At 49.5% G+C, this 12500-nt stretch overlaps 2 protein-coding genes across 6 annotated transcripts in view; both read left to right on the top strand.

Moving 5' to 3' along the window:
- The window catches only part of LOC125948446 (tyrosine-protein kinase Btk29A), a 71471-nt gene extending 70582 nt beyond the window's left edge, over nt 1-889 (top strand). For all 4 annotated transcript variants that reach the window (XM_049674499.1, XM_049674500.1, XM_049674501.1 and 1 more), the window contains one exon: nt 1-889. This exon is cut by the window's left edge and continues 1679 nt beyond it. The gene's annotated coding sequence lies outside the window, so the exon portion shown is untranslated.
- Nucleotides 890-10357: 9468 nt separating this feature from the next.
- LOC125952524 (uncharacterized) overlaps nt 10358-12500 on the top strand; it is a 6778-nt gene continuing 4635 nt past the window's right edge. For both annotated transcript variants that reach the window (XR_007468820.1, XM_049682032.1), the window contains exons 1-3: nt 10358-10523; nt 10650-10860; nt 11782-12084. Coding sequence is in view for 1 of the 2 variants with exons in the window: in XM_049682032.1 (XP_049537989.1) it covers nt 10521-10523; nt 10650-10860; nt 11782-12084 (517 nt within the window). In the remaining variant the exon portion in view is untranslated. The remainder of the gene's footprint in view (nt 10524-10649; nt 10861-11781; nt 12085-12500) is intronic.

The raw sequence follows: 12500 nt of genomic DNA, 5'->3' as shown, positions 1-12500 counted from the left end.
TCTTACTAGCTAAATCGGACAGGAAATCAAAATATCTACAAAAACCCCTGGGGAACGTATCTCAGCGAGCGTGTGGCACAAGTTTTTATTTCTTCTACCAGTCAAAATCCGGTTGTAGCGCTCGTGAAATAAGAAGGGCGAAACATTAACAATTGAAATGTAATTTGATTGATACGAGTCATGATTTCGATTATGATAAGGCTGTTGAAGTACTAACTAGTGCATGCATGGCAGCAAGATATAATGCCGAATCAAATATCAAACAGAGCAAAATACAGCAGATGAGAAAGAGAAAAAAGAATCACAATAAGAGAAGAACGAACGAACGGAGAATGATAATCCTAAATAGTCGTTTAATCAAATTTGCGCCTTGGGTGCGATCGGGAATTGTCATCGGAACGGATTTGAAATGCAAAACATCGCCCCGAGCCGATGATGAATGAAATGAACCATAAACATTGCGCAGTAGAAAATATGTGAAACAACGGTGGATTAACTATATCGACACACAACATTAATTCTTAGCTTTGTTAGCTTCGATGTTTCTGCAGGAGAAGCGGATAAAAGGGCAAAAAAGGAAAAACATAATGAGAGCAAAACAAATAACACTGTGCCCTGTGGAAGGGTGCACTGGTGTGAACTGACTTCAGGATGCACAATCTTCCGAGCTTCGCCAGAGCTTCTCGAAAAACAGCAGATCGATCGAGGTCGAGGAAAGGAATGTTGTAGCCAATCCGCGCTAGAGTTAGTATGGTCGCGAAGCTGCAGTGAGTTAATGCAACGTAAGAAGATAAGCATAAAAAACATACCGATGGAAATCTTATTGGATAGATGTCGATCCATTTTTTTTACACTACAAATAAACAAACAGCAAAATGTCTTGTATGAAATGAAATGGTATGGTGGTTCCTCCAGTGTTTCCCTGCTTTATGGTGTATATATCACATTGATGCGCGGAGACATTTATTCATCCAGCTATAGCGTATCCAGTTGGCAGCAAGTTGATCCCGGTATCAGTTACTGCCACCCAACTATGGCGCGGTTTAAGATACACACCAAATTGAGAAAATGATGCAAACTACGTTCCTAGATAGCGTCTCATTAAAAACAGATAAATAGGTTAATTGCCGTCGCAATGAAAAGTTTGTTGATGATTTATTTCCATACCTTTTCAAGAAAGTTGTACTGGCGTGCAAAATAATTCATTGTTTATGAAAACGACACTTGTCGCCACTCCATAATCGAATCAAACAGCTGCATAGTCGCAGTTCCGCTGAACGGACACGAAATACGTTCCACTTTGCTGCAGGAAGTGCCCATCTTTAGATGCATCGACATGAACGAAATGAGCCATTGTGCATTTGCCAATGTAAGGCAGCAATGACATCACTGTTCTTCTGCTACTAATCCAAAGTGTTCACAAACTCGAAATGGGACACAGAACGGTTTCCCGAGCAAATGGCCATAAACGGATGGAAATGGATTTGGATAGTTCCCCACGCGTTGGATGCGATGGCCATCTTCCCCCTGAAGAGGATCGTATTTGGAAGCGAATGTGAGAAATGAGACCACCGAACCAGCGACTGTGGCCAAGATTGTTGAATATAAGAAGAAACGAAATATTTATCGCGTTGTAAACGAAACCAACCCGCCAGCCATTTGCTGTTCATTGTATTAATCGCTGTTGAAGGCAATGACGCGTCTAGTCAGTAGAGTAGGCGAATCACGGTTGCTGCCACCTACATCCTCGTGGCCGACGATGGTGACGAAGTTAACGCTGACTGGATTGGGTGAGAAGGAAATGCCTAGGGTCACGTTACCGTCACTCAATTGCCCGGGTTGCTGACCGCCGATCCTCAGTACCTTGCCATCGCCACAATTGACAAAACAGTTTTACACACCGAGAGTAGCACTCTTTGCAAATAATGGAACCATATGTTCCCTGGAACGTTGGTCCCATTTCATTCACACTACCACTACCGGTTCCGTGTCCTATGGAGATCGAGTGTAGGTGTCCACGGTTAGGAAGTCCATAAAATTGTGGCCAACCATGAAGTTAATGCTGCCGCAGTACTGTATCCATTATTGAATGAAACAAAATTAGCTCTATGTTTGCTTCAGAGGTATCTTAAAAGAGCAATTCTTTCTCAAATCCATTTTTGTCTTATTGAAAAGTTTTTAAAACATAACAGTTAGCCTGTCGTTCAACTTCAATTAAATTTATGTTGCAGCTGTATAACACATTTCAGTAGATTTCTGGAAACTTTTACTGCTAAAATTCACATCCTACGATAACCTGTTTCCTTTCGGTATCAGTATGTTTTTCTTCAAGAAAAGCACCAAATAAGTAGACAGACAGCTTCGCCATGAGTGCAAAAGCGTGCTCCCCAATTGGCCCCCCTTCTTTCATAGCCTTTTTCAGTCGCAGACGTCTAAAGCAGGAGCCAAGAATACGCCGCTCTCTCGGCGTTGCTGTGCTGAGATATGCAATAGAGGTCGGTGTTGTTTGCATGCCGAATTTTTCACACTGAGCTGGAACCACGGTCAAAAATATTTTTTTAGAAAGGTTGTATGATTTATGATTTCTTTCAACGTGTTAAACAACCACTTATACAGGCCTGCATGTTTCATGTTTAAAAGTTATGTTTATCATCAACTTAAAATAAGCGGTTTGTTTTATATTTTTGCAATCTTGAGTTTAATTAACGTGAAATGTGAAAAAAAAACCCAAGTTTAACTTATCTGTTCATCAGCCGTTTAGGTTTTTGTCCAACCAAGGCTCCAGAGTGTTCAGGTACAACAAGTAGCAGCAGACCCAACTCTCTTCTTCTCCGCGCCGTTCGGACTCAAGACCGTAGTAGGAATGTCACAGCTCCAACCGCGTACCGGTTCTCTCTCGTGAGTTGGCGCTTGACTTCGGGTGCTGGTGGCGCTTATATTAGTACACCAGCCGACGGAACTACACGATCCATAGCCATTTGGACAGTCAGTGCGAACAGATCGAACAGAACTACCGCTAGTGAACAACCGAGAAAGTGAAACATCCTTAAGGTAAAGTGTTATGTGAGTTGTATTTCAAATCATCTGGGAGAGAACTTTAGTGAACTTTACGAGTTTGACGAACGCTATCGCTTCAGTGGAAAATGGTGTAAATGTGCAACAAGGACTGGGACTGCCATCTGTGACATTATTCGATATTTGTGGAAAAACTGTGGATCGTGTACTAATTCTGATATTCTCTTTTGATCTTCAGTGTAGTGAAGTGGTATTGGAAGCATTGAGAAATCGAAGTTTTGTTTTTTACCCACGCAATAACATCAGGTAAGTGAGTTCCTGCTCGATTCGTCTGCAGAAAAGTCTATAATTTAATCCAAATCTAATTCATCAACATCAGCATCGCTTACCAAACATCATCTTATACCTGCATCTAAGTGTCCGATCGTGCTTCGCCACCGTGAGGCCATAACGAATCGGGCGGCTGTGTTAATCAAAATTAACATAAACACCCCTCTAAGCATTAAAATTCGTTACTAAAATGTGTAAACATTAATGAACAGCTCATAGTTAACGTTTGCGTTTGTTCCCACAATGCTTCAAACACCGAGGACGAGATGATCCTCGTTCCAGCGAGCGCTGCATGCAGCTCTGCAGCCATGTGCTTCGGAATGCCTCGTTCACCCGTAGCCTCCGACACCGTATGCTCGGGCTACGGCATTTTTTATCGATCTATCTTGATGTCACGGTTACAGCCAACCCTCACCGAGACGGTTTGAACCGGGGGGGGAGGTTGCGCGAAATCCAAATACTATCAGCATTCCGGAACAGGGGAGCGGCGAGCGTCAATAGTTGGCGAGGCAAAAACACCGAGCCCACATGCCCCTCGCCAGGTCGCATAGGTAGGCACGCGAAAAGGCAAATAAAATAACAAAGCCTTGGTTTGGCGCAAAAATAATGGCGTCCTGTTGCCAGGACAGCAGCAGCAGCAGTAGCAGCAACGTTTGGAACACTTCGGAAACCTTTCGCAAACTTTCTCGAATGCCCGGCAGTGGCATTGCTTAAGGATACGTCGTTCGTGCTTCTCTTTGCCACACGCTCGAATCCGATTGCTGTCCTGCGACGGTCGCTCGTCCTCGTCGAAACTATTTTATGAACTCGAAGCTGGAAGGCGTCGCACTTGCGAGCGTGATACGGCGAATATTTACAACGTTTCGGTCAACCTTGGTGTGTGGTCGTTTTACGGTTGGAAGATATTGCTCCCGTCCTGGCACTAGAGGAGAAACAGTTTTTTCCCCAGTTGATCTTGCTGGATAGATAACAGGCACAACTAGGAATGTTGGTGCCACGCGACGAAATTGGTAAACCCTTTCTAGCAGCGTGAAATTTCATTTTTCTCACTCGTTTGTTTGTTCATTCCATCAAGATTGGTAATTATTACCTAATCTGTTTATTCCCCCTTTAAAACCCCGCTCTGGAAGGACACTCACAACAACCTCAGTTCAATTAACCTTCAGCGATCGTAAACTGTATAACATCCAGATTATAATAAAGTCACGAACCATTTCCCGTCATTATAGTCGTCTTCGAAAAAGGGTTATCGTTAGACCGCAAATTGTTTCCAAAATATAATTTACATATCCTGTCAGCGGCCCTCTTATCGAAACGACCGCTCGATATTGATTCAAACAAAAAATCCACACGTTTGCTCGTCCGGCAACTCACAACCGGTTCAACGTGTTCCAGCTTTTTTTGAGAAAAGATGCAAATTCTGTATCAATCCCCAGCCAGAGTGCCATCATTAACGAATTGGGATTGCCAATCGGTCGATTTGCGGTCACCGGCGAGCGGAAAGAATGAAGAGGTGGAGGGCGCTTCTGTTTTCGGGGTGCTGGAGGTTCTAGACATTGCGCGCATTGCCGCACACTGCCCTGCCGACAGCTTGTTTACCGCCGTTGCCCCGGTGCCCGAAGCGCGGAAACAGGAAATACACTCCGGGCGCGCTGTTTGGCAAACCCCGTTCTACTCCGGCATGACACAGTGCACCCGATGAGCACAGAGGTCCCGGCCCGGCCCCCGGAGTCTCTTTACATCCCGCGGATCCTTTACAGGATGTAGGTCACAGCCGTTGGCCTACGCAACAGTACAACGCCCCCTAGGACACGGAATGTAACGACACGAAATCGTTCCCTGTATTCAGTCAGCCAGAGGTCCCGTGTCGTCATCGTTTTGTCATAGGTTTTGACCCCCCTCCTCTGCCGCCATGCTGGAGTTTGCTGGATAAATTTATTTACTCCGCGACATAAAATGAAAACTAATGAATTCCGAAATGGAGTCGTTTTGGAACTTTGGAAGCAATTTAAAAAAAACTTTTTCCAATGCGAAGTTTTGTTCTGCAGGTAGTCTGCTGTTTGTGGGGGACGGTATGGATGGTGTGCGCGGCGCGGATGCTCTAGAATCGAACGACACCCCTCCCCCGTGGAGAGAACAGTGAAACCAGTTTAGCCAGCGTAACAAGTTTCAGTTTCTAGCTTGCGTTAAGCTGCGCGAAGCCATACAGAGCCGAGGCGATATGTTAATTGTGTAACAGATGTTGTTGTGGGGGGGGGGGGGGGGATCTGTGTATCCCCCGGTGCGCTGGTGAGAGACTACAACGGAGGTCACAGCCACGAACCGGACAAAGGGTAGAACGTGAGGCTGCGAAAATGGTGAAACTGGCCACTAAACTAATCGAGTTGGATTGAATTTAAGCGTTCGATTAAATCGTGCGAATTCACGATCTCGCGGTGGAAAGGAAGCGAAATTTGAGGTCACCTTTCCTCTCCCCAATGGTGTGGGTTGTGGGTTAAAAGCTCGACATGCCAAGCGGTGGGATAAGCCCACGGATTGTGTCTGCGAAAAGGAGGTTGACCCTTTTTTTTCTCACGACTTGCCACACTAGTCATAAGGCGTAACGCCAGTCAAAATAGAACTACTCTACTAGCTACTTAGACATTCGGAGCACGTGTGGCCGGTGTTGTTGTGAGAAATCAATTGGATTGATTCGTGCTGCAACATTGTCGGAATCGGAATGCTCCAGCAACGTTGCAAAGTTAAGCTTATCCGCGTTCGTCCTACATACTGTCGCAGCGCCATTTACACCTTGAAGCTGTCTGAGTGTCGACGCCATCGCCTGGATGCGATCGTAACAGCGGGTGTACCGTCGGTCACTTATGCTAGCTGATTCCCCGGCAGAAAAGACGTCTCCCTTAGGGGGAGGTCTCTCATCACATTCAACTGCAGCCCACGAGCCGCGTTCTTCGTTTCGCACTGACCCTGAATTAGGCTGCATTGCGGAAGACATTTCATTCAAATTCAGTGTCGCGACCGCTGCAACCCGCCGCCCGTCTGCCCGCCCTCGGGACACATTTGACATTCGCCGTCGCGATTGATCGATGCGATTTTGCGGCGGTGGGAAAAGCAATGAACAGAAAGAGCAATATTCAAATCACCGGCTGCCTCCGGCTGCTTCGGCACAGGTAATTAGCAGGTTGCTCATGTACCACGCACGCGGTGCTGCGAGCGCAAACATTAAACTCCATCTTCCGACGCCAGCTGCTCGGTGCTCCTGCGTGGGTCTAATTGGGCGCGCCAGAGCGCACTCGAGGGCAGAGAAACGACAGGAAACATCAAACACACACGCACGGAGGCGGAGAGGAACCCTCTTCTTGGTTTCTGAGGGTGGGCGCAAGGGAATTCCATAACCGCTAATGGGTTTTGGGTGCTCGAAAAGTGTTCGAAACCACTCCCAAGGATACATCAAATAATTAGCGGAACGGGATTGAACACTTTAGCTGTGTGTGGGACGACCTTCAAGACGCGCCCTCGTCCTTTGGGGAGGATTTTGTTGGAGCAATTAAAAAATGTGCTACACCCCTTGCTACAATTCCACTCCACCCCAAAAACGAGCGCGTGCCACGGAACGTTCCGGTTCCTGTTTTTTTTTCTGTTGTTGCAACAGCAATCGGTATTGTTCGTGACGCGGGCTCCGGTTGCATAAATTAGTCACTTCCGGTCGTCGTCAACAATGACCGCCACCTTGCTGCGGTATTTTCACATTTGTTTTTGCCACGTTGACATTGAACCTGGTTCGTGAGACAGCTCGCCAGGCTCGCCGCACTCCTTGGGGCTCGCTGAACTCGCCCGTCGCTAGATCCCGTTTGCCGGGAAACAACAGAACAATCCGCATTTCGTTTAGCTCCGCATTTACATAAGCAAACACCTCGACTCGGTACATAACCGTAACTCGTTGACGACGACCACGACCACGACGACGACGACGACGACGACGACGGATTGCGACGGTTGGCCCCGGTTCTCTCACCAAGGACATCATTTCTTTGCCACTCCCCTGGCAAACCGGGCGTCCTTGTTGTAGTGCGCTTTCGTTTCATGTTTGCCCGTCGTCCCAGGATTGCCGCAAGCTCAGCAAAAGTGCATACTACTTCTTGCGTACCTAGCCACGTACCCAAATCTCACCTTGAAGGAGCAATGCAGGCCACATGCAATCGATGTTGTCGATGCGATGGTAGCAGTCGTTCTTCATGTGTAGTTTCCTCCGCGAGGGGAGGCCTTCTACTCGAGCTGAGGCGGGCTGACCCCACTAATAGCGGTGCTAATTACCCAAAAGAAAACGAGCTTGTTACCGGGACTCGGCGATGGGTTTTTGCTCGGCCCCCGGGGGTTGCGCCGGTGTCTCTTTTACGATCGACAGTCACCAAATAAGGGATGCAATCGCACCCCTGAAAACGGGCCCCTGGTCGACTGATGGACCTGCACCTGCTCTACCGCGACCTGATAACACCGTGTCACTGGGTGGGGGCTCTTTGAAAGAAATGGGTTTCACTTGACGCACGGGGGTTTTTGCGAGGATGTGAGACTGATTTCTGCACATAGGACGCGACGTCGTTTTGATTGCTTTTGGCCTCATTCGGCACGGCGAACGCAAGAAGTGGTCGTCACCTTAGCGAGCGAAACGCGCACTCGATGTCCCGCCTGTCAATAGTAAACGCTCAAACGCCTGTACCTTCGGGCAATAGGTGACATGGCCGGACCAGACCAGAGGCTCTAGCGGCCGCAGCAACAGCAACATTCTTTCAGCGAGCATTCCCTTTCTTGGGTAGTGGGCACCTGGGAATTGGGATTCCTTTCGGTTCAATTTGATGGTTTGTCTTACGCAAGATTACGCTCAACGTCAGAGAATGTCTGCGTTGCCGGAGTGGCGTTATCCAACGGAATGATTCCCCACGAATAAGTATGTTGCAATAGTGCATTCTTGTGTGTTGCTCGCTAAACATATGACCAAAACCAAGGAATGACAAGCCGGACTTGAAGAAGTATCTATTTTCAAACATTGCTGGTTCCAACTCGTATCTCCAAAACAGCTCCTCCTCCATTGAGTCAAATGTGTGAGAACAATTCCCTCCCCACTCTTTTGGTGACCTTTCCGGTTCACAGTCGCCATCACGCCAACCAACGCACAATGCCCGGGTGTTGATTACCCGGTTTGACTATGTTTGGTGCTGGACGGTCTTTTATGCCGGCTGCAAATCTTTTGGCCCGCCTGGTGGGCTATCGCTCAATCCTATACTCCACAATCATTGTCTATATTCGGTTACCTATCTCGGTCTCTTATGTCGCACCGGGCATCATGTCACGATGCCCAAGAAGGCGAAAATATCGAATATGCATCCAACAAACAAAGTTGAAGAATAACCTCGAAAAGCGGATCAGCCGTCCGCTCGAGCCGGCGGCGTAAACAATCGGCCAGCCAGGCCACCCCCTCTCTGTGGCCGCAGCAAACCGATGCGAGAGACACACGCTGGGAGCATATAATAGGCGCCAACCGGTGGTTCGGTGGCAAACGAAACCGGACGCCAACCTCTAACGCCATATACGGCTGCAGCAGAAGGGCACCAGAGAGCACACACGCTGCCATCCGCAGCCACCGACCGAACCGACGACGGCTGACATAATCAATTCCATCGAACATCGAGCAGCGGCTTCTTCTGATGGTGGCCTGTAAATCGACCAGCGGACGGCAATGCTTCATTCGCCAAAGCCAAAGCCAAGGTACTGCATCACATCAGTGGCCCTTGGAGTGTCCTCGCCTCTCGGGACGACCTCACAACTCCTCGGGCTCCGCTACAGATTGATCGAGAATGCAGCAGCACGACGACGACGCGAACGCGAACAACTCGTTCGCCACACGCCGACACCGGATTTACTTGTTTCGTACGTACAATAGGGCTGCTTGTTGTAAGCTGGTCCTGGAGACAGTAGGTCAACCCTTCGGACCGTGCACCAAGGGCACCATGTTCTGGGAAGACGAATGTGTGTTCACGCATCGGCTCCATCACGCATGGTTGGCGCATCTTTCACCCACCTCGATCTATGACCTCGAGTGAACAGCTAGATTGATCCGCCAACACACGCGAAACAATCGTCAGCATTCATTCGCTCGTTGCGATTGCGATATGTTTGCGGATAATTGAAGTCAGACACAAATCGGTGCCGCGCATGCATCCAGTGCGCGACCTCGGCCGGGTGTCTCCATCGAGACGTATTATTTCAGTGCTTCAGTGCTGCACCACGTAACTGCTTGCAAACTCATTCACCACTTGTACTTAACTCAACTTGCACCACACGGGCGGTCCGAAGTACCGCCCGAATTCATACCTATACCATAGCTATTGCATTCCACAAATAACTTTCGTCCTATCGTGCTCAAGGTCTACCGGAATCGGTCCGGTTTCGGTAGTGCACTAATCATTGCACTTATTTACAACCCACTTCGCTTCCCTACTATGCCTACGTTTCCTGTCTATTTCCGATCGGTGGCACGGTCACGAGCACGCTGGTGGCCTGCAGAAGACGGTGCACGACTTGCCATCACGCGCACCGGATTGCAGCATGTCTCGCCTTAACCGGTGGTACCTCGGTGGAGTGAGTCGCTAAAAGTGTTTGGCCCTCTTCCGGCCGGAGGAAACATTAAACCGTACCCGTTTCCCATCGTTTCCCGCAATTATAACTTCATCCATTCGCTCTGGCCGCCCTATTCGGGCGGTCTATTCCGTCCGTGTGGGTAACCCCTCCGGTTGAGGGGAGGGTGGCTAATTCGGGCTTACAACCATCGCTACTGCAGCCAGACCGGGTACACGATCTTAGTAGGCACACGCTGCACTTCATCACCGCGAAAAGCGAAGCCACCGCCGACTAAAAACCCATCCTAACAGCAGCAGGCCGTGTGGTCGGCGATGGGGAGTTGCCAGGAGAATCCGTTTACGAAACAGTTTCGTTTGCACATTCGTGTTCGCTTTCAGGTGTTTTAAGTCGAGCTTCCAGCCGAAGCAAATCGCCGTAGGACAGCAATTCCTGGCCGTACGCGTCGAGTCTGGCGTTGAAATTGTTTCGCCTCCAAATCCAATCTAGTTACTCCCGGTAATCCGGTTACTTATTGCAGAAGGCCGTGTGCAAAACCAGCAAAGATGGTAATGTTGAGATGATGTTTGGGGATGGCGATGAGACTCCGTTTGGCCTCGTTTGGCAAGGGCGTGTCGTTTGAGGCAAGCTAGTTGCAGGATTAATAGCTCATGTGTATGCTCCATGCCCTCCAGGTCGTCCAGGTGAGCATCAAAACCACACATCAGACGGCGACAGCCTCGATCTACCGGCACCAGAGCACCAGCTTCAAGAGACGCTACAAAGATTCGTACCGCGTGATGGGTGGTTTCGAGCAGCGGCCCTGGACACCGACCAAGCGGCGGGGACCGATTGCGGCCGAGCACCGTGGACCCGGACCACAGTACCTTCTGCCACAACTGTTAGGTAAGTTTCGGGCACTGCTCGCTCACGACGTGACTCACGACGCGCCGACCGTCGGTCGATCGTCGGTCGTGTGGGCGCATCTGATACACTGAAACACGGGATCATTGCAAAAGTGGCTAGTGAGGCCCCTTCATGCCACTGTCGAGTGTGAACAGCTGTCCAGGGTTCAGGTTCCTGGCTGGAAGAACGAACCTTCTACAACTGAAACCATTCGTTGAGTGATCATTTTTGCGTGATCGTTCAGTGTTATGCTTCTGTCAAGTGCTGCTCACGTTGGTACGCGCACGGGCATGAACATGCCCCCGAAGGCCACGGTCTTGAGCCGTACGTCAACCTGCAGAGATCGATCGGAAGTTCGGAGGTGGGCGTCGATCGTGCTAGATCGGATCAGGCAGCATCCACCGATCAGCAACCGACCCGACCACCGGCAAGTGCGCACTACAGCCGCCAGTTGACGGTACAAACAATCACGCAATCACGTCGGGAAAGAGTTCCACATTACCTTATATGGCGAAGCGTTTGTACGGTGTGTTGTCTCCGCTCACGCAACTTCACCTCAGTGGACTGGAATGATTTTCGTGGCCCAGGCCCAATGCCCAGGCAAACCGGCTCGCCGCGTACCGCTTCCGCCTGTGTACGGTGCTTGTTCATAATAAATATTTATTCGCGCACCGCAAAGCCAATCGACGAAATTATAGTCAGCTTAGCGAGCACCAATCGGCGACGTGTATTTCGATGAACGACATCGACCGGTGCTCCCACGCGGTCCGCACGTCGAAGACGAAGCACGGCGACTCGTCATCCGACCCCGATGAGCTAGCCGAACCCCCCGGAGTAGTGTGTCTAGCCCTGTTTAGGAGATCTCTATCAAGACAGCTAACCACCGTTCCCGTTCTGTGTTCGTTCGTGTATCCATTTTAGGTACGAAAGTGGTCGACTCGAAACGCCAGGCCGCACCCGCCTACAGCTTCGGTCAGCGTCACAAACCGCGCACGGAATCGTTCAGTCCAGGGCCGCTCTATAACATCACCGGGCTCGGATGCAAGGGCAAGGATGCACCACCGGCCTACTGTCTGCAGAGCCGACCGAAGGAGATCCCGAAGTATCTTACGCCGGCACCGGGCGAGTACAACATCGAGAAGTCGGACAAGATGCTCGTCAAATCGGCTCCAAAGTATACGTTCGGTGTGAAGAAACCACCGAACCCGACCAGCCAGACGCCAGGTACCGTGGGTCGGGGCTTTCTGCTTGGTTGAATGTTGGGGATCTCGCGCTCGCTTTGCGGGATGGTGACGACACCTACATACATTGCTTGCCATCTCGCGGCCCCTGCACTAAACGTTTCCGGGAGTATCCGTTGGCTCCCTTCTTGATCCACACCCGAAATTCAATCCATTCCTCCCGTACAGCGCCTTTCCCGGCCTATCTAATCCAACATTTGCAAGCATCTCGTTTCATCCTCATCTTCATCACCACCATCGTCATCATCATCATCATCATCATCGGCATATTGATCATACAGTTACACTCATGCTCATCTTCAGCATCGTCACTTTCATGACACGGAAAGAACCCCTCTTAGCAATTGAGAACTAGATAACACAGTGCAGAGGACAGGTGAAGTTCTGGTTGGTTTTGTG

Source organism: Anopheles darlingi, chromosome 2, assembly GCF_943734745.1.
Source record: "Anopheles darlingi chromosome 2, idAnoDarlMG_H_01, whole genome shotgun sequence".
NCBI lineage: Eukaryota > Metazoa > Arthropoda > Insecta > Diptera > Culicidae > Anopheles > Anopheles darlingi.
This window is presented reverse-complemented; position numbering and strand designations above follow the sequence as displayed.